The sequence below is a fragment of the Brachypodium distachyon genome, chromosome 5 (assembly GCF_000005505.3).
Source record: "Brachypodium distachyon strain Bd21 chromosome 5, Brachypodium_distachyon_v3.0, whole genome shotgun sequence".
In the NCBI taxonomy this organism is placed as follows: Eukaryota; Viridiplantae; Streptophyta; class Magnoliopsida; order Poales; family Poaceae; genus Brachypodium; species Brachypodium distachyon.
The window spans coordinates 24,853,122-24,877,630 of NC_016135.3; the positions used below are offsets into that span (position 1 = coordinate 24,853,122).

At 45.9% G+C, this 24,509-nt stretch overlaps 5 protein-coding genes, 1 long non-coding RNA gene and 1 other non-coding gene across 8 annotated transcripts; 3 read left to right on the forward strand and 4 right to left on the reverse strand.

Moving 5' to 3' along the window:
* Nucleotides 1-131: 131 nt before the first annotated feature.
* LOC100830165 (protein NRT1/ PTR FAMILY 5.10) lies at nucleotides 132-3,054 on the reverse strand. The gene is made up of 3 exons (XM_003579266.4): nucleotides 2,860-3,054; nucleotides 2,538-2,755; nucleotides 132-1,495 (listed from the first exon to the last, which is right to left on the reverse strand). The coding sequence occupies exons 1-3, from the start codon at nucleotides 3,014-3,016 to the stop codon at nucleotides 242-244; spliced, it is 1,629 nt and encodes a 542-aa protein (XP_003579314.1). The 5' UTR covers nucleotides 3,017-3,054; the 3' UTR covers nucleotides 132-241.
* On the forward strand, nucleotides 2,555-3,308 carry LOC106865631. The gene is made up of 2 exons (XR_001404920.1): nucleotides 2,555-2,696; nucleotides 2,843-3,308. It is a non-coding gene; the product is annotated as an uncharacterized LOC106865631 (long non-coding RNA).
* LOC104585435 (F-box protein At5g49610) lies at nucleotides 3,214-6,233 on the reverse strand. 2 transcript variants are annotated; one of them, XM_024455495.1, is made up of 2 exons: nucleotides 5,088-6,233; nucleotides 3,214-3,267 (listed from the first exon to the last, which is right to left on the reverse strand). In XM_024455495.1, the coding sequence occupies exons 1-2, from the start codon at nucleotides 6,156-6,158 to the stop codon at nucleotides 3,226-3,228; spliced, it is 1,113 nt and encodes a 370-aa protein (XP_024311263.1). In that variant the 5' UTR covers nucleotides 6,159-6,233; the 3' UTR covers nucleotides 3,214-3,225. The 2 variants fall into 2 exon arrangements, with proteins under 2 accessions (XP_024311263.1, XP_010240453.2); XM_010242151.3 differs by lacking the exon at nucleotides 3,214-3,267 and adding an exon at nucleotides 3,829-4,458.
* Nucleotides 6,234-7,540: 1,307 nt separating this feature from the next.
* On the forward strand, nucleotides 7,541-10,276 carry LOC100824654 (signal recognition particle 14 kDa protein). Its single transcript, XM_003580533.4, has 4 exons — nucleotides 7,541-7,702; nucleotides 7,810-7,903; nucleotides 8,012-8,121; nucleotides 9,762-10,276. The coding sequence occupies exons 1-4, from the start codon at nucleotides 7,700-7,702 to the stop codon at nucleotides 9,945-9,947; spliced, it is 393 nt and encodes a 130-aa protein (XP_003580581.1). The 5' UTR covers nucleotides 7,541-7,699; the 3' UTR covers nucleotides 9,948-10,276.
* A 623-nt stretch (nucleotides 10,277-10,899) lies between these two features.
* Nucleotides 10,900-13,988, forward strand: LOC100824957 (aminomethyltransferase, mitochondrial). Its single transcript, XM_003580534.4, has 3 exons — nucleotides 10,900-11,615; nucleotides 12,673-12,791; nucleotides 13,251-13,988. Exons 1-3 carry the CDS (start codon nucleotides 11,052-11,054, stop codon nucleotides 13,801-13,803), a joined length of 1,236 nt encoding a protein of 411 aa, XP_003580582.1. The 5' UTR covers nucleotides 10,900-11,051; the 3' UTR covers nucleotides 13,804-13,988.
* A 2,496-nt stretch (nucleotides 13,989-16,484) lies between these two features.
* Nucleotides 16,485-16,570, reverse strand: MIR171C (microRNA MIR171c). Its single transcript, NR_126831.1, has one exon. It is a non-coding gene; the product is annotated as a microRNA MIR171c (primary transcript).
* Nucleotides 16,571-20,055: 3,485 nt separating this feature from the next.
* On the reverse strand, nucleotides 20,056-22,798 carry LOC100827349 (autophagy-related protein 8C). The gene is made up of 7 exons (XM_003581659.4): nucleotides 22,648-22,798; nucleotides 22,494-22,538; nucleotides 22,332-22,384; nucleotides 21,178-21,233; nucleotides 21,034-21,086; nucleotides 20,442-20,560; nucleotides 20,056-20,324 (listed from the first exon to the last, which is right to left on the reverse strand). The coding sequence occupies exons 3-7, from the start codon at nucleotides 22,366-22,368 to the stop codon at nucleotides 20,227-20,229; spliced, it is 363 nt and encodes a 120-aa protein (XP_003581707.1). The 5' UTR covers nucleotides 22,369-22,384; nucleotides 22,494-22,538; nucleotides 22,648-22,798; the 3' UTR covers nucleotides 20,056-20,226.
* Between the last annotated feature and the right edge of the window lie 1,711 nt (nucleotides 22,799-24,509).

Genomic DNA, 24,509 nt, shown 5'->3' on the forward strand with positions numbered 1-24,509 from the left:
CGAACCAACCGCCCTATCAGAGTCAGAAATAGAGTAATTTTAGACCGTGCATTAATTGTTTAACTATTTTGCTTGTTGGTTTATGCAGCAACTTAAATTTTTAATTTCATATATGAAGGTTTAGCTCCTCGTTTTGAAGTTTTAATCATTGGTGTCTTTTTCTATATTAATTGGCACGGATTCAGTACAAGTTATTTCTATTTTTGCCCGGGGCGTTGCCGTTTCCTGGATCCGCCGCTGGTCAGCGGAGCAGTCTCCTGTTGCTGTACACATAGGACCTAGCCAGACAGAGATACATCACGAGCTCGGCGGCGCTCAACCCGGCGAGCAGCCAGTAGAAGTAATCAAGGTGCCCCCGGTTAAGATCATCCGCGAACCAGCTATCCCCGCCGCCACTGCTAGTAACCCGATCGATGACCGAGATCATCGCGCTACTAATAAACCCGCCGATGCCCATGACGCTGAGGTACATCGCGAGCCCGAGGCTCCGCAGCTCGCCGGGCATCTGGTCGTAGAAGAACTCCTGCATCCCGACGACGGCGAACACGTCCGCCACCCCGATCGTCACGTACTGCGGCACCAGCCACGCCCAGCTCATCGGCACCGTCGCCGTAGATCCGCCGGCGTGGACCGTGACGAGCCCGTGCTGCCGCGCCGTGTCTAGCCGCCGGGCCTCCACGAGCGCTGCCACGCACACGGTGAGCGCGGACAGCGCCATGCCGGTGCCCACGCGCCGCAGCGGCGTGAGCGCGCCCGGCCGCAGCGCGGGCACCAGGAGGCGGTCGTAGATGGGCACGAAGAGCAGGATCGTCGCCGGCCCGAGCGCCTGCAGCGCGGCCGGCGGGAGCTCCAGGTCGTCGAAGATGCGGACGCGGCGGTCGAGGGTGCGTCCTTGCTTGTTGAAGAGCGTCATGATCTGCGCGTTCACCACGCCGTACGCCAGGCACGCCGCCCAGATCGGCATCAGCCGCAGCACGCTCCTCGCCGCCTCCGACGACTCGTCTTCAACCTCTAGCTGCTGTTGATGCTTCTTCTTCGTCTTGATGGCGGCGAGGAGGCTCCGCGCGAGGCGGGCGAAGGGGCTGCTGCTAGTCTTGGCGGCATCGTCGGGTGTGTGGAGGAGGCGGTAGGTGGGGGAGCCGGCGAGGAAGGCGGCGAAGGCGGCGAGCATGACGAAGCAGGGCGCGCCGAAGCCGACGCCCCAGCCGACGTTCTCCTGGACGTAGCTCATGACGGCGACGGCGACGGTGATACCTGCGGCCATGGAGAAGTACCACCAGTTGAAGAGCGAGCCGCGTGCGGCGCGCTCCCCCGGGTGGCCCGGGTCGAACTGGTCCGCCGCGAAGGCCACGCCGCACGGCTTGTCGGCGCCCTGCGCCACGGCGATGAGGTAGAGGGACCCGTAGAAGAAGGCCACCTGTGTCGGGGACGGGTCACCGGCCGGCGGCGGGCGCAGCGCCGGGAGCGTCGACGCCAGCGTGATCATGCCGTAGCCCTGCACAAGGTTTAGTCTGACTTGTCAGTGTTTGCTTTACGTGATCGTGCAGCGTGTGAGTGTTACAGTGTACAGATTTGTTTCATTTCTTCAAAAAATTGCAATGTGCAGCGAACGTGGAGCAATTAAAATCAGGGTAAAATTCAAGGAGTATCTCCGTAAAATCCAGCGTAACATGGTGGTAAGCAGCAGGGAGTACTCTCTCTGATCCTAAATTCTTAACTCAAATTTGATCAAATATGGATGTATCTATTCTTAAAAATCGTTTAGATACATATAATAATTTAGGATCGGAGGGAGTAGTAATTAAGGTTAGGTTGAAAGTTCAAATTGATAGTATATTAACAAAGGAAAATTATAAGTGGACAGTCACTAACAAAAGGGAGTACTCGTTATGTTTTATCTATTTTGTGGCTGATTTTTTATCCACACTCTCCGATGCATGATTTGTACTATATTTTGTTGCAAAACTCCACAACAAAAGTAAATGTAGAGGCGGAGGTGATATTTGTTTCTGAAAAAATATTTTTTCTCCGATTCATAAAAATTGTCGTCCATTTTGTACTAAGTTGTTACAAATTTTGTACTAAGTGGGTGATATATTTTATGGATCGGATGGAATAATCTTGTAGGATGATGGCTGACAGGTAATTTCTGCTAAGTTGACGACCTTGGCTGTATTTTCGTTACCCAACTTGGATTCAGGTGGGAACACCGTCAACAGCTGTATTTTCGTTACCCAACTCTGTTTTTGCCCATCTTGAATTGAGGTGGGAACACCGTCAACATCACCCGACTGTTTATGATGGACCCGAAGTTAAAACTGACTGGGCACATGCATCATAGTACCCTCAGGCACGTCTTCCAGCTAGCCTAGAACACAATTATTAGCCCAAACCAACGAGTTTCACATGGCCGGTCGCCTTCATCACTGCAGTGTCTCTGCTCGTTCTACCGCAGATGCTGGCTCCGCCGGGGTAAAAGAAAAACCCCTCAAAATCAAAGGCAAAATCAACGAAGGAAGAGTGAGAGTTGGGATTACCAGGACGTAGAGCGTGCAGGCGAGGATGATGGAGCGGTAGCGGCCGAGCCAGGAATCGGCGACGAAGGCCCCGAGCAGCGGCATGAGGGTGCCGGTGCCCGTCCAGGCGTTCACGGCCGCCGCCGCCGCCGCGTTCGACTGCCCCAGCGGCCCCGTCAGGTACGTGATCAGGTTCGCCGACACGCCGAAGTAGGCGAAGCTCCCCGCGATCTCCACCACTGTTTGCCATCGATTCACGAATCAAATCAAGGTTGAGTCACTCGTTCAATTAGCTGATTAACTGGAAAAAAAAACAAATTTTAAAGATTATAAGGGGGCGTACCGACGACGAAGAGGGCGGAGCGCCAGCCGCCGGAGGAGGCGCGGCGGACGGGGCGGCCGCGGAAGTCGGAGACGCCGGCGAGCGGCGGCGGGTCCTCGTCCTCATCCGTGTCGCCGGCTGTGAGCTGCTGCAGGAAGGGGGTCTCGGTGTCCGCCATGCCCTGGCCTCCGTGTGGACCGTGTCGCCGGCTATGAGCTCGCAGATGGATGGTTTCTTATCTAGATGTCAACGCTCGGGCGGGCGCGCGCTTCAAGTTTTCTTTGACACTGACCGGCCCAAGCATCGATCTTCTGTATACTGTTATTTTATACGGACTACTACTAGTGCTCGCTAGGGAATTTGTGTGGACTAAATACATGGAGACGGTCAAGCCCAGGCATCCAGAGATCGTAAATAAAGCGTTGCTGTCTGACATAAAAAGATGAAGACGATTAGTGTCACAAATTAAATCCTACTCTTGCATTCCTTGCGTTCCTAGTACTATGTCACTTCGTACAGTTTGGTTGAGGACACAACGTAAATGTCATGGAACCATGTGATTTAGTTATTCTTGGAGAACCATTTGGTACTATTGCAAACCAACTCGTCGTATTTTATTTTGTCTTATTCCTCAAATCATTTTTTTTAGAGGAAGGAGCACACTGCACACTTACGCCCCCGATTTCATTAGTGAAATCAACAAGCTCACATGTTTTTATCTGGAGGTTCCAGCAGAAGGAAATCAAAATCAGTACCACGACAGCATTACATACCAACTTTGTTGAACTCAAACTTCAGAATGATAAACGGTCACGAAACTGGGACTCTCTCAACCAAGTCCGGCAAGAGGAATCTTCTTCAGTAACCACAGCATTATCTCAATGGCAGGCGCTTCAAGCCCCAACCATGCGAGTTGCTCAAAGCTTCAATCAGCACCTGCTTAAGGATTTGCGTCGCCCGGGTCAGAGTCCCCCTCTTAGGTTTCTGGGGTCCAGCCCAGCAAGGCAATAATCCATCCAATAGCACATGGATAACACCAAAATTAGATGGTTCTCCAGGAAATTTACTTTGAAAGCAAATAACATTTCTTGCCTTCCACACACTCCAGCATAATGGTGCTACCCCTATCATAATAAAACTTCGAATGGGGGCAGCAAACATAGCAACCCAATCATTAATTGAACTAACAAAGGACGGCTAGTAAAACCAAAAGAACAAGCGACTACCCTCCAAATAAATTTGGCTACAAGACAACGAGAAAAGAGATGTGAAATGCTCTCATCATCTCCACAGAATACACATTCTTTGGGACCATGCCATCCCTTAGGAATTAAAACATCTCTAGTTAGGATACTATTCCTCAACATTAGCCAAAGGAAAACTTTAATTTTTAAAGGTAATTTAACTCTTCAGAACTCTCTAAAAGGGAACTTACACTTCTGAGATATTAAAGCTTCATAAAAAGATTTCACAGAAAAAATACCACTTTCGGTCAAAACCCAGTTACAGCTATCTTCCTTACTCTCTAATTTCACAAAAGAACACAACCGTTCAAGGTCCTTCCAAAGCTGGAAAGTAATATCATTCAACATGCTTTCCAGCCACAAGCTGAGGTACAATCTGTTGACCAAAAACATATGTTGGTTACAGTCATCTAAAATATGTTAATTTACGAACTGGAAACGGCAAAAGCAACTGAATGGAGACTATTTCACCGCCACATTGGGTAATAACAGATGACACAAAATGAAGAACAGGTAGTTATTTTGACACAAAAGACAGTTTGGAAAGACAAACAAGAAACACAAGTATGTAAAACAAGCGTTACACCAAAGATCCAACAAAATTAACAGCACCGTACATATACTTGATCTCTGAAATAAGAAACCGATCTCTCTGCACATCTTTAGGCTCTCCCATTTGGGGGAGTAGATTCATTTTCTGTAGAATAACATCTACCTTTACGTAGAGAATAGATACTTAAATGGAAGTACCACAAAAGATTAGTTTTCGTCCAGGCATTAACACAAGCATATGTTGAGCAGAAATGTCAATGTTGTTCCATCTTCCATAGTTCCATACCCCAAAGAATAATGGGCAAACGCTTTATTGTTTGGTTAACGCACTGGAGCAAGGCTCTCTTTGAGCAAACCGACTCTTGTAACAAATCTCCTATTTTCTTCCTGACGAGTTCCTCCCAGTTCAAGGATGGTTTCTAGAGTCGCAGACATCGGATCATAGGCAATTACCTTGCATCTGGACGTGGCAAAGATGAGTCTCTTCCCTGCTCTGCAACTGCCAACGACTCTGATATTCTGCGGATCAACCAGATCTTTTCCAGCATGCCGCGCCAAATCAATCCGATGCTCCAGCGACCAGTCGCCAGCGTAGTAGTCCTTGACCCTCCAGATCTCCAGCAAGCCACAATCCCGACGAAGGTCCCGGACCATACACAAGCTGCCATCAAGCTCCGCCAAGTGCGCTCCTTCCAAATCGAAGGGCGGTGACCCGAACCAACTGAAGGTCTCGTCTGCCAGAGAGAAGGATAGCACGGCCGCTTCCGGCCTCGTGGCGAAACAGCTAACAGCTGGATCGATGAGCCAGTGCAGGAACCCGTCCGCGAACACCGGCGTCAGTTTGCACCGTAACGCCCTGAACATGGCGGCCACGGCGAGCTCGCAGAACGCCGACGGCAAGGCGCCTCCAGCAGCAGCGGGCCTCCAGCGGTCGTCGGCACCGGACCCAGAAGGGCTGTACACCTCGCGCTTGATGCCGTCCTTGTCGTCGAGCCGCTGCCCGGAGAACAGCCTCACCACCTTGTAACGCCCCGTCGTGGCGTCGAACCCGAGACCGGTGGTGGAAAGCAGCGTGTTTTCGGCGCTTTGGCAGGGCGGCGGCAGCTGGGCGACTGCTCGTGTGGCGGCGTTGAGGAGGTAGTAGCGCCCCGAGAGGGCGTCGTGGAGGAGCGTGAGGCCGCGGCACGGCACGGGCGTCATGCCCGCGAAATCGCCACGGACGCCTTTCAGGGTGAGAAGTAGGCCGTCGTTGCTGGAGCGCAGCCCTGTGGAGGCGGAGATCTGGGTCGAGGAGAGGTACAGCAGCAGCGGCTCAGGTGGCTCCCTCTCGGCCTTGTTCGCCATGTGGAGGCCGCAGAACTCCTCGGAGGAGAGCAGCGCGGCCCAGCTGCGGCAGACGGCGCGGAATCGGAGGATCGATTTGACGGGCAGGCGCAGGAGCACCTCCATCAGCATCTCGTCCGGCAGCACGGCGTTTGCCATATCCTCTCGTTGCCGGGGGCTTCGGTTGGCGGCGCACGCCATGGAACCGACTAGCGACTAGGTAAGCTATCGATATTGGAATTTATAAGCACGGACGGTTCTGAAATCTGAATTGATATCGAATACCGGATTTTAATCGGATAACTTTCCAATGTTGGTCAGCAAAAAAGCGCGTTTGTCCATGTTCTGTTTCGGACTTTCTATCCATCTTCTCTAGGAGGTTACGCTTGCATTCGTGTCGTCTTGACAAGTAGTATTTAGGAACGGATAAAATATTTTTCAGTTAGTTCTAAAAAAACTATTTTTCAGTTATAAATAGCTTTAGTAACACATTTTTCATAGAATCAGGGACTTATGGCGATTTAATTTAAATCTCGCATGAAACTTTTGATTGGAATAAAATGCATAGGACTAATCAACTAGGAACTCTAGGGCGGCCTTTCTTCTGATGAAAAACTTCAAAATTTACCTCCTTCCCGATCGAATCGTCAGCAGAATATACCGCATCAACCCTGTTCCATGAGATAAAATGCGTTGGTTAAGGTTCGCCTAAGAACAATTGGCTAAAACATTTAACTTCCATTTATTATACGGAACAGAGCAAGCTTGGGAGTAATCAAAATCTGGCTAATGAAAATTCTAGCTAAAACATCTAATGGCACTAACTAGCGTGAAGAGTCCATTTAAAAACGGATTTGTTATTTGTAAGGCGACTAAGAAATTACTATTCCTAAGTTGACGCTAACAACCATTTGATCAAATTATCGAGATTTGTGTAAGATTTATAAAAGGGCAAATGATTTCAAAATCTGTAATCGGACGTCTATGATTGTCGACCGAGAAGTAAATATTTCTAAGTTGACTCGAAAATAAACACTCTCATTTGAAAATGTGGCCTTTTATGGTGCAATTTACTAGTGCTGGCGAGGAGCAGTATTGGTGTGGGTGTTTTGGTTATTTCACATTAGACTATTTTAATTTTTTGTTTCATTATTTACTAAGGGTAATTTTAGCTCGATTAGAAAACGCCTATCCTCTTGCCCACGCCTGACCCCTAAGCTCTGTGCTGGAGGGCTCAACATCGTCTTCGTTTTCGTCGAGATTGCCTTGGATGACCCATGATGATGTCGTTGCCGTATATGTCATCGCACGTGGTCAGCGGCGGTCGGGTGTTTTCACGTGCGGCGTGGCTTCACGAAAAAAGCATGGACGAAGAAAGATTGTAACACAAAATTGTCTATTATTAATGTATAGGTAGGTGTAAAAGAGAACATTATGTTTGACTTTATAAGAAATTTCACTCTTCAAATCATATTTCAACTTTTGTTATCATGCTTCCGTGGCAAAGAGTAAAAAATAAAAATTAAAGCCTAGAGGGGACCTTCCATACACCTTATCCGTTGGATCTCTTTCCGTTCCGTGATCTCCACCGTTCGCCTTCTCATAATGCCCTACCTTCGTCTCCTCCTCGTCCTCAATCTGAACACCAGGCGAAAGCAACGAAGTGGAGAGAAGAAGGGAAAGGGGAAGCCGCTCTCGGCGATCGCGAGACCACCACCGCCGACCTCAAGCGCCTGCTCAAGATGGTAATCCCTTACCCCGATGTTCTTACTTCCTCCGCCGATCTCCCTCCGAGAATCGCGATTTAGGGGTGCCGACGGCGATCCGAGATCTGAAGCCCGGTTGTTTTCAGGTGCTGTTGAAAGCAGATCCGTTCCTCAGCGAGCTGACCAACATGTACGAGCGGAGCACGGAGAAGGGCTCTGTCTGGGTCACCATGAAGCGATGTGAGTGCTCTTTTTTTTTCCTCTGCTGGTTCGTGCGCTGGTTTGTGGATTTGGGTTTTTTGGAACGATCCGGGTTTGATGCTGATGCTTTTGTTTTGATGTGCGCAGCGTCGCTCAAGTGCGCGGCTAGGTTGAAGAAGATGGAGAAGAAGGGACAGACGGTGGAGTACATGTGCCTCGTCCGCGCTACCGATGGCAAGAGGAACATCTCCACCTCGGTACCGTTTCTGACCATGTCGCTGATACGATTATGAGATGTGGTTTGCATTGCTTTTTTGCATAACGAGTACTGAGTTGCTTGTATAGCCTCCGCGGTTCCAAGGAATTAACCACAGATCCAACATTTGCATTTTCTCTGGGGAGTTGCTGTCTGTGCTAAAACATCTTGGATTTTGCACACACGATAATAGAAGGAGGTTCCATTTAGTGACCTTGTCAGTTGATGATGGTTTAGAATTTGATAGGATCCAATGGATGAGTAAATCGACGTGCTAGTCTGAATATGTAGAGAAGATGCACCTCTACATTGGCACCTTGCTGATTTAGTTCACAACTAAACAAAGCATCCCCATGCTGTAGGATATGCGGCAACTTTGTGTAGCATGACGGCTAGGAAGAAGTTAGGAATAGAATACTTACCTGGAACATCTTAGCCATAATACAAGTATTTTATGCAGTGCTTATAGTGAGTACCTAGTATATACTTATGCAGACACAATACCACAAATATCTCTCATATCACTTGAGCATGAATAGGGCAAACTAACAAGATTATTCATCACTAAGGGAGCTGTCCTGAATTAGAACTTGGGGTCGTTAATATAGCTCAGTAATTGACACAAATTTGAAGGACAGGACTCATTTTCTTGTTCTTGCAAGTTTCAATTGCGTCAATCAGTAAGGGCTCCATTAATTATTTCATCTTACACTATGTAAACAGCCTTTATCAAGAGCAAGGGCTTGAGTTTTGAGTGCAGCTCCTTTGGTTGTTCTTCAGTTGCTGTTTAGTTTTTATTAGTTATCCTGCGTGCCATGCTTTGTTATCTTGAACTGTCTCGAATATTTGTAGCATCAGGTTTTCGTCCCATGGTTTGTTCTAAGAAACGGGCTGCTGAGACATGGCTGCCAGACAATTTGAGACATGGCACCCATTTTTCCATAACATACTGCTGCTGGCGGTTTGGCCAGCCTTTCTATGTAACTGAATCACATCTATCTAAAAAATGGAACCTGAAGTTAAAGAGTAGACCCAGTTTTGAGAAACAAATTTATTTCTCCTTTGTATATTTCAAGTGTTGACATTGTGATGCAGGGCGTTAATTACGCTTTTGTCTATATCTGTTGTCTTACTTTTCCATCATTTTCATATGCAAAAAGGATTAATAGTTATCACTTATCATTATTAGTATAATCTCTGTTATCAATTTGGAACCATGGCCGTTTGTGTCCTGATAACACGAAATAAGCACTAGCATGACTAATTTGTCTCTCTTTGTGCGTACTGTCTCGGACATATCAAATATGTGTATAGTCCACTAAGCCACATTTTTCTTTTCATCAAATGCTTTAACCTATGACTGGATAAATTTTTGTACTAGTTAAAATTCAGTATAACTACTTGTACTGTGTTACTGACATGTTGGCAGTATATGAATAGGATGTCATTTGCATTTTGCAATATTATTTTGGTTTTGATGAAATAAACTTATTGTTAAGTTGATTCATGAGGACTGTGGACTTGTTTATTTTCCTCATGTCATAAACATTATCGTAATTTTTCTGAACATATTTGTTTTTTCTCCTGTCACTAGGCGTTTTGAACCTATCAAACCTTTACTCTATTTCCCCTCTCTTCCAGCTGGCTGCAAAGGACTATGCCAAATTCCAAGCTTCGTATGCTCTAGTTCTTAAAGCCCATATGCATGCTTTGAAGAAGAGGGAGAGGAAGGACAGGAAGAAGACCGTGGAGGCTGAGAAGGTACCCGAGAAGGAGCCAAAGAAGCAGAAGAAATCATCTTCAAAAAAATCTTCAGGGTCTAAGTAGTGAGCCAAAGTAGCTGAGGCCCTTTTTCGCCCACATCAAGAATATTCTGAGTGTCATCGAGATGTTATCACCTTCTTTACCCTAATTCATGTCTGCGAGATGAAGCCTGTGAATACCTATATAGAGATGCGTCATCCATCAGCATTTTTGAAGCAAGCGTTTTGTCCTGGTTGTAAGCCAACCTGGCCTTCTCTGAATAGCAAGGGCATGCTCGTTGAACTGCTAGACCTGACTACCAAATTCTAGTGCATTTTGCAATGGTTCATGGTTTTGATGGTATTAGACCGAGATTATGAATGAGAATATGCAGTTATGGTGCAGAGAATGCAGATCTTCTGGTTATCTTTCTTGCGGCAGTGTTTATAATTATTTTGCCACCTTATATCCTGTGCTGTCTATAAAAAATAAACATGAAACGCCCGTGTACTTATTAGCAGTTCCCAGAAAACCTCTTCCGTGAAGGTAATGTTAGTGTTTCGCGATCCAACATGCAAGTGGTTTTATTCTAGGTTAGATACTTGGCCGGACACTGCCATCCTCTGTAGTTAATCAGTCTCGGGTACTGTGTGTCTGTATCTCCATCTGCTCACCGATGTTGCTTCCTAGCCAATTGCGCCATGGTGCCACCCATACTACACAGTTTCGAACTGATTCTCGTTGGACTCCATGCCCGTTTTGTGTGCCGATTCCTCAAAACAGCAGCAAATCAAAGTATGTTATGATTTCTGGAAATCTTAAAGCATCGTTATATTTCAGATTCTCTTATCTGTCTGACTGTCTGACTGTCTGTAACTAAAAGCATTTTAAGAGGCACTGGGCTGGCTAGTTGTGAGGAGGAGCCGTCAGCATCCACCACCCAACGGGACAAAAAAACCCAACAAAAACTAATCCGAAAACACCAAGAAAGCGAGCACAGAGCCACCACTGATCCCTCACTGATCCATCGTCACCAAACGCCTTCGAGCAGAGCGCGCCGAGGCAGCAGCTCCTCCCTTTTGCCACCACCCACTCCCGATCCCTCCCGTCGCCACCCACCCCTCAAAATCTCATCTTTTCCCCCCTCCCTCCCATCCCACCACCAACAAATCCCTCCCACTCCCAACGATGAGAGGCCTCCTCGCGTGCGCCACCCTTGCCCGCCGCGCCGGCGCCGCCGCCTCGGGCGCCGGCCGCCGCCACCTGGCCGGAGCGGCGGAGGCGGCGGAGGCCGAGCTCAAGAAGACGGCGCTGTACGATTTCCACGTGGCCCACGGCGGCAAGATGGTCCCCTTCGCGGGGTGGAGCATGCCCATCCAGTACAAGGACTCCATCATGGACTCCACCCTCAACTGCCGCGCCAACGGCAGCCTCTTCGACGTCTCCCACATGTGCGGCCTCAGCCTCCACGGCTCCCAGGCCATCCCCTTCCTCGAGACCCTCGTCGTCGCCGACGTCGCCGCCCTCAAGGACGGGACCGGCTCCCTCACCGTCTTCACCAACGAGAAAGGCGGCGCCATCGACGACTCCGTTGTCACCAAGGTCACCGACAAGCACGTCTACCTCGTCGTCAACGCCGGGTGCAGGGACAAGGACCTCGCCCACATTGGGGCGCACATGGAGGCGTTCAACAAGAAGGGCGGCGACGTCAAGTGGCACATCCACGATGAGCGGTCCCTGCTCGCGTTGCAGGTCAGCGGTTTCTTCTTGCCACCTCTTGAATTGGTTTCCCTGATTTGGTTGATTGATTGACTCCATGGATTGAAGATATCATGGGTATGCTTATATGTAGGATTAGGGAATGCAGTATTTAGAGGTGCATTTCTGTCAGAAGGATATTGGGATGTACAGTGTGGTGGAGTGATGCTACTTGACTAAAATATGAATTGTAGGTGGTGATTTTGTTCGTGCTGTTTCACAGTTGGTATTCTGTGATGGTTTCTGGTGTTTAAGTTCAGTGAATATATAGTGTTGCGAGTTGCTGCGAAAATGTGATCCTTGATTCTCTTGCTTGCAAAAAATGTAGTTTCAAGGTGATCAGTTTTGAATAACATTTTATTTTTACTAAAGAATAGGCATGAATATGATCATTTATGGTTGCAGTCTATGATTTGTTGCTGATTCCATAGATACTACATGAGTTCAGTGAGCAACCCGGGAGTTCTCCTTTTAATACTATATGAGTTCAGTTAGTACCTTTCATTTTGACAAATCATAAGAGAGACATCAGTGCCAATTGGTTTCACTATCTGCTACCTGATTCATGGACCAAGCTGTCAAGCAGTGGTTTATGCTTGATGGGACAACTTTTGATTTCTTACAAGATGCAAATGATTTATGTGAGGTAGTAGTTGAGCAAGTTTGCATGTCATTTTCTTAGTTGGTGGACTCTGGAGCTAAAGTTTCCTTCTGTAGTATACTTAGGTGTAATCCAAAAATTCCTAGATTGAATTGTCAAAGGACAACTCCGAGGTCATACAGGATTATGAAAAAAGTACAAGGAAAATGAATTTTGCAATCCTGTTCGAGTTTCAGGTAAAGGAGGATAACATAAATAAAAGCAGTCGCATAATTTTTAGTTCCCAAGCCAGATTGCTGGGAACTATTTTTTTTTCCAATTCTACGTGGGTTAATGAAGTGATATTTTTTCATTTAGCCGGCAAGTAGATTTTATTTTCTACATGAGTGTACTAGTAGTAGCCTAATTCATAAGAAGACATCATTATAATTTGTCCCTTAACATAAGCAGGGTCCTCTTGCTGCACCAACTCTCCAGTTGCTGACAAAAGAAGATTTGAGCAAAATGTATTTCAGTGACTTCAAGATGATTGACATCAATGGATCTGCTTGCTTTCTCACCAGAACTGGGTATGCTCCTTTTGATCCTTTACTTTCGCTTTTTTAAATACTCCATTGCATATGGGGTATGTTTCTGCTCCCTCTTGTATTTACACCACAAGTTCTTCAGAGCATCAGTACTTCTTTGTTAATTGATTAACCATCACTCATGCATCCTAGTTCATGCACAAAGAAAACACTGTACTGTGTGATTCTGCATGCCAAGTGAGTGTTGTGGGATGTAGTTAGGTGATTGTGGTTTAGGGGCAGTTGATGAAGTTTCATCCAATTTTAAGTTTTCCAAAATTCCACTGCGAAGGATTTTATAGCAGTTTTACGAACTATATTGGCCTACCAGTTCTATTTAGTGTCATTTCTGATGGGTTTCTAGTTCAGGATAATGAAGAGTGGCGCTATATTCTTCTATTTTATTCCTGATGATTTACTTTGAACACCTCGTTAATGAGTCTGAAAGATTTCTTATTTCAGTTATACCGGTGAAGATGGTTTTGAAATCTCAGTCCCATCAGAGAACGCGCTTGATCTCGCAAAGGCTCTCCTGGAGAAATCCGAAGGCAAGGTGAGGCTGACAGGGCTGGGAGCCCGCGACAGCCTCCGTCTGGAGGCCGGGCTCTGCCTCTACGGCAACGACATGGAGCAACACACCACTCCGGTGGAGGCCGGCCTGTCGTGGGCGATCGGCAAGCGGAGGAGAGCGGAGGGCGGGTTCCTGGGCGCGGAGGTGATCCTGAAGCAGCTCAAGGAAGGCCCCAAGATCAGACGCGTGGGCATCTTCTCGCAGGGCCCGCCCCCGCGGAGCCACAGCGCGATCGTGAGCGGCGACGGGTCGGGGGAGAACATCGGCGAGGTGACCAGCGGAGGGTTCAGCCCGTGCCTGAAGAAGAACATCGCCATGGGTTACGTCAAGTCGGGGCTGCACAAGGCCGGGACGGAGTTCAAGGTGGTCGTCCGTGGCAAGTCCTACGACGCCGTCGTCACCAAGATGCCCTTCGTGCCCACCAAGTACTACAAGGCCCCTTAGATATATGTGATTTTGTACAAAACAGGATGCCGCGATTTTTCTCTTGCAACTCCGTCGTCGTAGCTTGTTCATGGCAGGGTACTTGAAAATGCTGCGACGATTGTAACTTCTGTCACTGTCAGGCTTTCCTCCTACGGCTTGACGTTTCGTCTAATAAATATATATGCCAGCTGCGTTGTTTTTTCTTTCCTGGAAGCAAAATGTATATTCCGTAGTACGGGGTACAAGCTTATATACTTATCAGACCCCCTATACTTATATGGCTGCAGCTGACGGATGCTCAGAGTTCACAACACGGCATCCGTGAGAGTGATTCGCCGTAGAATATAAACGGTTTCTTCTTTTTTGGAAGAAATACAAACGGTTTCTTCAGGAATTCCTCCTGCAAGCACGGGGTTGATGGGGCGCGGCACGGCACGGCACAGCAGAACATACGTACGTATGCACTCTCCCCGCCGATGCTGCGGTTCTGCGGCCCACCGAGGTCGTACCGGGCTGGGCTTTAGGAGGAGTGTACACTTGGTATGCGCTCAGGTCGGACCATATGGGCCGGAGAATTAAAGCCAAGGCCGAAAGCATGCAGGATCGCCCAAGGTTAATCGATGATACATGTTGAGCCTCTCTGCCACACTATGCTTCGTGCTCTGCGCACGGAATGCTTGCAGCAGCAGCAGCTGCTGCACCTGCATGGCTTTTGCTGCCGGGCGCGACAATATTAATTGGCGTCGTACGAGCCCATGCATGGTTAGTTACTACTACTAGTATGTCAGTACGGAACCTGCAGAGCACGGAGCCACGGAGCACCGAGATTTGTACTAGAGCCTTGCTGCATGCGTTAATCATAAAACCGCCAGGAGCTGAGGCCTCTTCGATTTTGCAGCATTTTAAAAATATAAAAACACAGAAATTGGACATCAATTAATTACGTTGAATCCTACAAGAATTCAAAACACATGGTCTCAGAAAAAATAAATAATAAATTCAAACACATGAGTTCGGTTACGCCAGGGGAAAAAAAAATACCATGACTTACATGAAGAGAATTAGGTACTAGCTAGCGATGGTTGTCATAGAAGCGAAGAATTGTTTTTTTTTTCATCAGATTGGGTCAGGCCGCAGGAAAAATTTATATGGTTTTCAAATCCTACGAATTAATTGAACTGAGTTCTATACAGATAGAATGCTCCAAAATTCTTATGAAATTTCTTTGGATCAAAGAGGTCCTAGATAATTATGGTAGCAAGTCATGTTTTTTACATTCTCCTCGGGGATTATAAACTACTAGTATATGGAGTAGTCTTTAAATTTTAAGGATAGAAAAGTGCAACTAACATGATACTACTAATCATATCCTAGTATTTTCCAACCATAAACCGGACCCGTGGGGTAGTATTCAAGGAGGACCCGAGTAATTAATGGGTATAGACGTATATATGTCTGTACTTTACCTGACACAGTATACCCTTAATGAAGTTCTGACCACCACATGCCCACGCAGCTCTGAGCTCTACATTTCATTGCAATATGTGCGTACGGTCCCCAAAATGCAGAGACTTGCATTTAATGTACGCGTCTCGTCTCACAAACATGAAATTCGACAGCACAGTAACTCGATCGAGTTTTACTGAAATACGGACCAGGCACGAGACATGCATGTATGGATGAAAAAGGAGCATCGTCCCATTTATTTCCGCTATAGTACTAGCTACTTGTAGTATTTCGCATAGCCCAGAGTACTACACTGAGAAATCACATGCATGAAGTACTAGGTTCTTTAACAAATGAAGGCCAGAGAAGGAGGGAGAGATATGGGGAGCTGCATATGTGCCTCTCCATATTGTCCTCTTGCAAACCATAGCATTTCAAAGTTCAAACTAACAAGGCATGGATCGGCCATTTGGCCGGTGTACCTTAGTTGGGACATGCACTTAATTATGATCAGCCTTCTCAAGTTTTACAGATGGTTGCAATTAATATTAATTAGCATTATGGGAGTGTCTATTTCTCAGTCGTCTAAGAAATAGTTATTTCTCAGTCAACAATCGTAACCATCCAATCAAGATTTTCTTATCCATCGGGCCTACAATAATCTTACACGAATTTCAGTGATTGAATTAAAATGTTGTTATTATCGATTGAGAAATAGTTATTTCTCAATCGCCTAAAAAATAGCAAAACTGTAGCATTATAGCATACAGAATATATAGCGAAAGAACCATGTAATCAGTGATACCGTTAATTTATCTAACAATAAAGGAAGATCAGCGCCCATCTTAACATGGAAGAGATCGAAATCAGTAACTGGCGGGCATGCATTTTGAGTCAGCAAACTCTATGTAGCACATACCATGACAAATTTGAAATCTTTCACGCTACAAATTAAAACCAATCAATATGTGTCGTGGAAAACTAGCAGCTAGCTAGCAATTCTTCTGGGGAACAACAGCGTGTTATCTAGCTTAATTAGAATCATGACATGGAGAGCCAGCAAGATCAAATGCGTGTACCTAAGAACATGAATAACAGTGCTATCTAGCTTAATTAGAATCAGGCATGGAGTATATAAGAACACGAAAGCTCTAGCAGCACACACACGCGCAGCCATACTATATGGAGAATTATGGAACGGAGGGAGTACATTGCTTCACATTTTCTATACTACAATACGAGTCAAGCAAAACGTGATATTGGCACGGCTCAATCAAAGAGAGGAACCCCTTTTGCGTCCGGAGCGCCAGCTTTCTGATTGAACCGCACCAATACCGCGTCTATAATACATTAATCTTGAACAACAATAGGGGAGCTCAGCGATATATATGTGATCTTAATTACCTGGCTTGGTTCCACACGGAACTAAATGACCAGATCAGATGAAAGGAAGCAGATCGTCGATCAGTTCTGGAGATCGCAAGTCACAAGGACCAGGATCAATCGACGAGGAACAGAGGAGATCAGGGAGGTGCAGAGAGATGTGGACGAGGAAGGAAGGAAGACGACGAGGGCAAAGGCAATGCACAGAAAGGATGGCTACATATCGAGCCGAGGGCAACCGAAACTGAAACTAGAGGAGCAGGAAGCGAGGCCGGGCGGGCAAGGCAATGAATTGAATGGGCCAACCAACCAAAGAAACAAAGAGGAGGTTGGGGTATTAATGGGCCGCATTGAAGGATCCGTCCATCGATCAGTCGAGATGCTCTCCCTACATGGGAGCAGGTCGATCGCAGCGCACGACGACGCCTCCTACGGCTCACGCCACGACATGCCTCGAGCGAAAGGTTAACGACGATCGACTTGACGCGATTGATTCCAACGTACACTGTCCCGGCTAGCCTATAGGCGGCATAGATAGAATAGGGAGCACTGTGGCTTTGCCGCGCCTTGAATGCATGCATGCACTGCAGTTGAGTACTCCGTATAGCTGTTGTCGCCATACCTCGATCTGGCTGCAGCGCTTGCATGCATGCATATTTGCCCTCCGCCACTGCTCGTCTCTCTCCCCCATATCCGTCTCGATCCTTCTCTTCGTGCCACGTACACGATGTACGATGAGTGCCGTGTTATACTACCACTGTACATATCACGAGGTTTCGATTTCGAAGGGAACCGTGTAGGCACGTACGTGCAGTATGACTGATGCGTCGTTGGTTCGCGGTGAGGCTGCCTTATTCCAAGAAACCTCGATGGACAGCTGCATGGCGGCATGTGCACTTTCTTTTCCTCGATTTGACAAAGGCTGCATGCATTATTATATTAATCCTCCGTATGACTCAAATTAGTTTAAATATGAATATATCTATGTCTAAAAAACGTCTAGATACATGTAATAGAAAGTCGCTTGATATGTGACGAAAGTAGTATACTAGCTCCTACTACGATCCATGTGTGCGGAACCTGTATCGTGTGATAACTGTTGGACGATGACGACCAGATTCAACAACCCCGCAGCCAACAGGGCAGAATTAGCTGGTATTTTTTTGATGAAATGGCAGCAGCGCTGCATTTCATTGATTAAGATAGAACAAAAGAGTTATTTACAACTCCAAGAAGGAGAACAAAAACAGAAAACAGCCTAGGAAAGAGCTTCGGGAGGGCGAACCTTGTGAAACCAACAACTCTCAGTCATCTAAAGGAGGCTACCGCCTTGCAACCAGCAAGCTTCCAGGTCAGGAGCTCGTCGAAGGCAAGATCACAGAGCTTGGCAACGGAAGAATGCTGTGATTGAAACACCCTTTGGTTTCGCGCGAGCCAAATATGCCACCATCCCAGCATGATCGTGACACCGAGACGGTCTCGGTGCAAATTGGAGGTGCATCGTTGAGCTTCATCAAACCACCACTCAGAAAGGAGAAGAAAAGACTGATGAGGCATGGAGTTAACGTGGACATTGACTTTCCGCAGGAGCAGCGTCCAGAACTGAGCGGCGAAGGAACAAGTAGCAAACAGGTGGGTGGCAGTCTCCGGCGAGGTTCGGCACATCTGGCATATAGGATTAGCATTGATACCTTTTAAAATGAGGCGATCTGCAGTGAGGCGTCTGTGAAGAGCAACTGTCCGAGAGAAAACCTTCACTTTAGCTGGGATTTGAATTTTCCAAATAAGGGCAGCCTCCATGGAGAGGGTTCGTCCAAGGAATTGGATATAATATGCAGATGCAGCTGAGTAAGATCCTGATGGCTCAAGCTTCCAAGAAATCGCATCCGGTCGTTGGATAGAGAAACATTTTGAACATTGTTCCACAGAGCAATGAATTGCACCAAGACTTCATGAGTGGGCCGACGCTTGATGTTTCGGATCCAGCATTGATTATGGAGTGCAACTTTGACACAAGAGTCTCGAGCCCTAGAATGATGGAAAAGAGGTGGGAAGCGAGCAACAAGAGGTTGGTAAAAAAACCATGGGTCATTCCAGAAAGAACATCTTAAACCGTCGCGGAATTAGCTGGGTTTTAAGAAATGAATTATTTGGACAGGATTCATCGTCCATGCATGCATCCAAACAAATTAACACTACGAGCCTTGATATACTTCTTCTGCTCCGTGTTTCCGTTGCATCTTTCGGAAGAGAAGATGGGGGCCACACGTTGATCGCACGTATGGCACATTAGCTGCGTGAGTATTAAGCAGAATTGTCTGTATTAATGTGTAATACTGTATCTATAGTGTAATGGATGTACTATCAGTAGTACTACTCCATTATTAAGTTCAGAGTTGCAGCGGCGCGTCAGCAGCAAACACACACGTACGTGCCCATGCCATGCCATGCTTGCAACGATGCACATCAGCACATGCCTATGCTCACAATTGCATCGTGCGAAACTGTAGGACTGGTACCTAAGCTAGCCGGCCATAATGAATTAATGATCTGCAAATGCTGCAGGCAGGGCTTATTAATTAGGAGTACTACGATCTCGCTAGTGTGTGGAACCTACGTTTTGATAACATACATGCACGGTCGACGATTAGCTGTTTTTCTGATGCGTGGTTTTATTCACATACGACACGCATATGTCTCTCTTTTATACACGTACGGTGAGGACAGCCCGTGCAATGTTAGTTAATTGCTGCCTGCGAGCTAGTTATGCTAGTAGCAACGGTACTTGTCTGGCATTTTCGTTTTTGGCTTTTCAATAACGAAGAGTCGAAAGAGTAAGTGCAATAGAATAGCTCATGAAACTGTGCCGAGTTTTTTACTCCCAGTTAAGTATATTTTGCATTGTAATTCTGTCTCTATCTTACAGTAAAACACTCCCTCGCTCGAGACACCGATCGGTCTCATATGACTCGTTGAGCTTTAGAAAAGTTAATGGTCATAAACGCGCTAGGAAAAATCTGCATCGCTCGGCAATTAATCTTTTCGGAACGGACGTGTCAAGTCTTTTGGATTCATCACTGAAAAGAGACACGCCAACACTGCAACACGTTTCAGAATCCGTCCAAATACTCCTTACCAGTACAGTAGAACACATCTGTCCCTGCACGGGGGAAGCAATGCCAATGACCTGACGATTCCTAATCCTGACTCCACCCAGGCTCAGCGATCACCGGCGACAAATGGCTCGGTTCTGCTGGCGACCTTTGTCCATCAGCTGCACCTGTCGGTAGAGACAGCCAATAACGCCAGCAACAGAGCCAGATATAATGGCGTACTGGAATCCAAACTGACCATAAACATCACAGCGGTAGCAGCAGTGACAACTCACAAGTAACCATGCATGCTGACATGCATGGACACCGGAGCAGTGGAAATGACCGATTTCAGTGTCCATAAATTTTGAAATATAAGCAATTGTTGAATTAGAACATCAGACAGGTTTTGTCGGTCATGGAATGTAAGATTTTCAACGAGGCAAACCGGAATATACACAGTTGCTTGGCACGCCTTATTTACAGGGAGCATTTTAAGCGATTGCCGTGGCACCACCACCTAGAGAAGAAGCCCGAAGGTGTTCTCGCCGCTGTAGGTCATGTAGAGGAATCCGTCCTCGTCCTTGTTCTCCTCGTAAATTGCAGACATCAGAGCGGCTGTAAACAGAGGGCAGGCAGGAAATTTGGGTAAGAACATTGGACCATGCTGTAAAACACAGACTAGACATAAGTTTGTCCAGGGAGAAAGTTGGTTGCTGGGTTTGTATTCCACACCTGTTGGTGGAAGTGTGTTCTTCACAAAGATGAAAATCGCCTTCTCAGCACTGAGCTTGATCCGCTTGCGAACAACGTAGACAAATTGCCCAACTGTAAGATCAGCGGGCACCAGGTATCTGTATGACAGTTATGAGTATCAGAATATCAAACAGCTTAAGGCCTGTGCTAATGATGTACTAATAGTAATAGAAGCAAATCAATTCAAAGCGACAACATTAATCATAGTTTTGTCCTTGAAACAATTGGAATAAAATATGCCAACAAAAGATCCACAGGCCACAGGCTATTGCTGAAATAGTCCAAACTAAAGAGAATTGAATGTCATGAACTACCACAAATTATCTCACTGGGAACCCATGAAGAACCTGCTATTTAAAGAACACGTAGTTGTTGTTTTTCTGAGAAAAAGAACATGTAGGAATAACCGTGTACATTGGTTATGACTTACTCTACAGCGCAATCTTAGCAAGATCCCTGCTAGCATGAACTTATTAAACAATTAAAGATGGAAATATTCTAACCTATACCAGTATAAAGAGTATGAACTGTTTAACATTTGCCATAGAGGACAAGCTTAGCAAGGACTTACTTTTTCTTGTCAATGTCAGGAATATCACTTTTCTCAGCCTTCTCAACGATCACCTACATTAAACAAATTGTTTATAAATTATAGCAAAGAAATCATGACTAAGGGGACAGTTTATACTGAAGAACCGTAGAAGGATAAGCTTACAGGAATTCTGTCAGGATACTTCTCCCTTATGCGGGTAGCCTCAGCCTGCCTCCTCTCTGTAAAGCAACAAGATAAGTTTTCAGTCATTCTTAACTGACAGAAAGGATAAAAGCCTCTTTAGAATAAGTTACAGATCTCCCCCGCAAAAACAAAAAAGAATAAGTTACAGATCTAGTCTGCAGAAGATAGAAAGGAGAAATAAGAGATTAAGCTCTAAATTAGCAATGTGCAGAGATAACTGTAACTAGCAGAATCATCACATGCGATGGAAATCGTAACATAAATGCCAATAGCTAACGTTCAGCAAAGTTAATCTATAGAGAAATAACTCAGCGTGAAAGTACAAAAATGCAAAACAAAGGATCGTTTCATGCAGATTCAGCAAGACAGCCAACTAATCAAAGCAACCCTCAATCCTCCACAAGTGCACTAGACTACCAAAACCCTGTAGAAGTACTTCCTCTCAGGTCAACAGGTGTTACCGTGATTGAACCGTAAGTCCCTATTCTTATATTATCCACAAGGGAACCACAACACAACATTTTCACATCAACGACAAACAAAACCAAATAATCAATTTGCAGTGCTGGATTGACCACCACATAACCTTTTATCATCGAAAAGTAATCTAGATATAACAGTCAGAAAATGTTGTGCTAAAACTCAGTCAAGCAAATTAAATCTCCTTAAAATTGACCAATTGGGAGAGATAACCTTTTCCTATTAAGGACCCTTAACAAACCACAACATTAATTTAGACAATGTAAGTTCAAAGTACAATCAGCACCATGATGAATTACTTTATTCCAACTATCAGAAAACATATATATTGCTACTACGAGTTCAAACCAGCACAACCTCCTGAACAACTCACATACATCACCTCCCCTAAAAACACAGCATCCCCATACACCTCCTGTATTCTAAAGACTGGTGTACTGTTTGCACTAAAAGCAGAGTCCGGAGATGTATGTGGTTTTATCTCCTTTCCAGAAAAAGTAACATATTCCATTGTGCGGGTACTTGCATATACAGAAAACCAACAAATCTTCGCAGCTATTCCTCAAATTTATACAGTTGATCACCCAACCCACATGATACAACAAATTAGAACAACCAGAAAAGGGAGAGGGTGAGACATTAGACGAACGAACCTAGCGGGTGCTCCAGCTTGAACGAGCTCCTCGCCATCGCTCTCCCTTCCTGCCTGCAAGTACCAAACTACAAAATCAACAACAAAACCTAACCACAAAATACACACCGATCGATAAAACCAATCAAAAACAAAGCAAATAGGAAGCCGATCGAATCCTTACAGTTGGGTCGGGGAAGGGACAGAACTGGACGAGCTGCACTTGGTCCTGGAAATCGCCGAGAAACACACAAAAAAACCCACCAAATCTGTGAGGAAAAATCCCTAATCGACGAGAGCTAACGGTGAATTGATCGAAATCTTGGGCAGGAACTTACGTGAACGCCGGATTAGCCGGATTGGACGAGGGTTTTCTCTGCTCGAAAGCGGCGGAGGAGAGGAGACGTCTCGCTGGGTTGGGGGAAGAGTGGGGTATTGTGGTTGGTTAAGTAAGGCGACACGCGCACGAAACGTAATGAAATAGAAAAGCTTATAATCATTGAAAAATCGCGCCTACGTTTCCCCGAAGGAAACAAATTCCTGTGCACCAAAACTAGTCCTTACGCAAATTACAATCTGAAATTTCCAATGTTCGCCAAGAAAACCTGTTTCGATTAAATTGCTTTCTAAAAACTTGCAACTGAAATTAGTTCAATATAATGTAACTTCAATCGATTGATGATTGCTGGCCAACCTTGTGGTGGTTTTGAACATTTGTTGGACTATTATGTGCTTCCTTCCTGTGCAGGCTTCGTTGCAGGTTCCGGTCTGCTTCAATTCGTGGGGATTCCAAAGCCAAATCTGCAAACCATCTTCATAGGAAATTTCCCACATTATTTAACTTACTATGGAACTGAAACATATTGTCCTTGGTGGTAAAACATTCGTGGTTGCGTCCGATCCTAGCCTAGTGCTTTTACGCAAGTCGTTTCGAAATAAAGAACATAAAATGATTAAGAACAAATAAGATGGGGACCGACAACCACCTTTTGTTGGGTTGGCTTAATCGCAGGGTCACGGTTTTTCGCAATAAGATTCAAGTTCTCCTGCTTACATTTACCCACGTGTTATATTGACCTACAATTCGGTGAGCTTCATCAAATTAATCTCTTGTCTTATCGATTCGATTGTGTGATTACTGATTAGGAGACGTGTTCACACATGCGTATTCTCTTCTCTCTGTTTTTTTTTTAGAATCACGGTATGTGTAGTTGTGTTTGTTTTGGCATGCATCGTCCTGATAATCGGGGGGGGGGGGGGGGGGGGGGGGGGGGAGGAAGCCCATGCATGCACAACCAAGGCTTTTATTTAGGCCCGTGGATCGAAGTTATAGACGGCCCAATATGCAGCCCACATCCGAAATCCGATCAAACCCTCGCGTTAATTTAGTCAAGACCGCTACAAACCCATCGCCACCGTCGCTCAATCGTCATCGTGATGCAAAGGCTTCGAGACTACCGTTTGCAGAGATACTTCCATGGTCCATGCATACATGCATGGTTTTGTGGTTTCAAGTTTTCAACTCTTTCGCGTCTTGCCTCATTATTAACATGGTTTCTCGTGCGATTTTATGGACTCTAGAAATTCAGGAACGACATGCTATTTGCCAATTGCCAACGCTAGAGGCTGTTGTACGTGTCCCAAAAAAGAGAATGGCGTTTAATCTCACGTGGAAAGAAAGACAACACGTGTCTATCAAAATTGTGCACTTTATAATTTCAAATTTCTCTCCGGAGAACGTACATGTCAAAGCCCTGAGTAATGTACTTCTCTCTCTCTGATTCTAAATTCTTGACTCAAATTTGTCCAAATATTCATATTACATGTATCTATATGCTTTTTAAGAATAGACACATTCATATTGGGACAAATTTGAGTCTAAGAATTTAGAATCGGAGGAAGTATTGTATATGGTGCAAAGCAGGGCCACGTGATTGCCTTTTTGATCGATCTTTAAATTACTCGGTGATCTGATCATCTGATCATCGATCGCGTGACGCTCATCACGAAAGCTAATCGCGTATCGTGCCTGTGCAAAATACAACGATCTTGGTCTTGGTGGTAGCAGAGAGGCCAACATCGAAGTTGATGGCGCCGAAGTTGATACTACTATATACCGTAGGATAGAGGAACAACCAAATTAGACCGGTCCATCATGTGTAAGTCGCGTATCTGTCATTAGGGATTTAGGGTAGGTCGT

Coding starts and splice junctions, on each gene's coding strand:
- LOC100824957 (XM_003580534.4), top strand. CDS start 11,052: ATGAGAGGCCTCCTCGCGTGCGCCACCCTTGCCCGCCGCGCCGGCGCC. Junction 11,616..12,672: donor GGTCCCTGCTCGCGTTGCAG/GTCAGCGGTTTC, acceptor TAACATAAGCAG/GGTCCTCTTGCTGCACCAAC. Junction 12,792..13,250: donor TGCTTTCTCACCAGAACTGG/GTATGCTCCTTT, acceptor TTCTTATTTCAG/TTATACCGGTGAAGATGGTT.
- LOC100827349 (XM_003581659.4), bottom strand. CDS start 22,368: ATGGCGAGGAGCTCGTTCAAGCTGGAGCACCCGCTAG. Junction 21,234..22,331: donor CAAGCTGGAGCACCCGCTAG/GTTCGTTCGTCT, acceptor GTTGCTTTACAG/AGAGGAGGCAGGCTGAGGCT. Junction 21,087..21,177: donor AGTATCCTGACAGAATTCCT/GTAAGCTTATCC, acceptor TGTTTAATGTAG/GTGATCGTTGAGAAGGCTGA.
- LOC104585435 (XM_024455495.1), bottom strand. CDS start 6,158: ATGGCGTGCGCCGCCAACCGAAGCCCCCGGCAACGAGAGGATATGGCA. Junction 3,268..5,087: donor TTGCCACGTCCAGATGCAAG/GTAATTGCCTAT, acceptor TTTTTATGTCAG/ACAGCAACGCTTTATTTACG.
- LOC100824654 (XM_003580533.4), top strand. Junction 7,904..8,011: donor CTGGGTCACCATGAAGCGAT/GTGAGTGCTCTT, acceptor TGATGTGCGCAG/CGTCGCTCAAGTGCGCGGCT. Junction 8,122..9,761: donor AGAGGAACATCTCCACCTCG/GTACCGTTTCTG, acceptor CCTCTCTTCCAG/CTGGCTGCAAAGGACTATGC.
- LOC100830165 (XM_003579266.4), bottom strand. CDS start 3,016: ATGGCGGACACCGAGACCCCCTTCCTGCAGCAGCTCACAGCCGGCGAC. Junction 2,756..2,859: donor CTCCGCCCTCTTCGTCGTCG/GTACGCCCCCTT, acceptor GATGGCAAACAG/TGGTGGAGATCGCGGGGAGC. Junction 1,496..2,537: donor CCTGCACGCTCTACGTCCTG/GTAATCCCAACT, acceptor AACCTTGTGCAG/GGCTACGGCATGATCACGCT.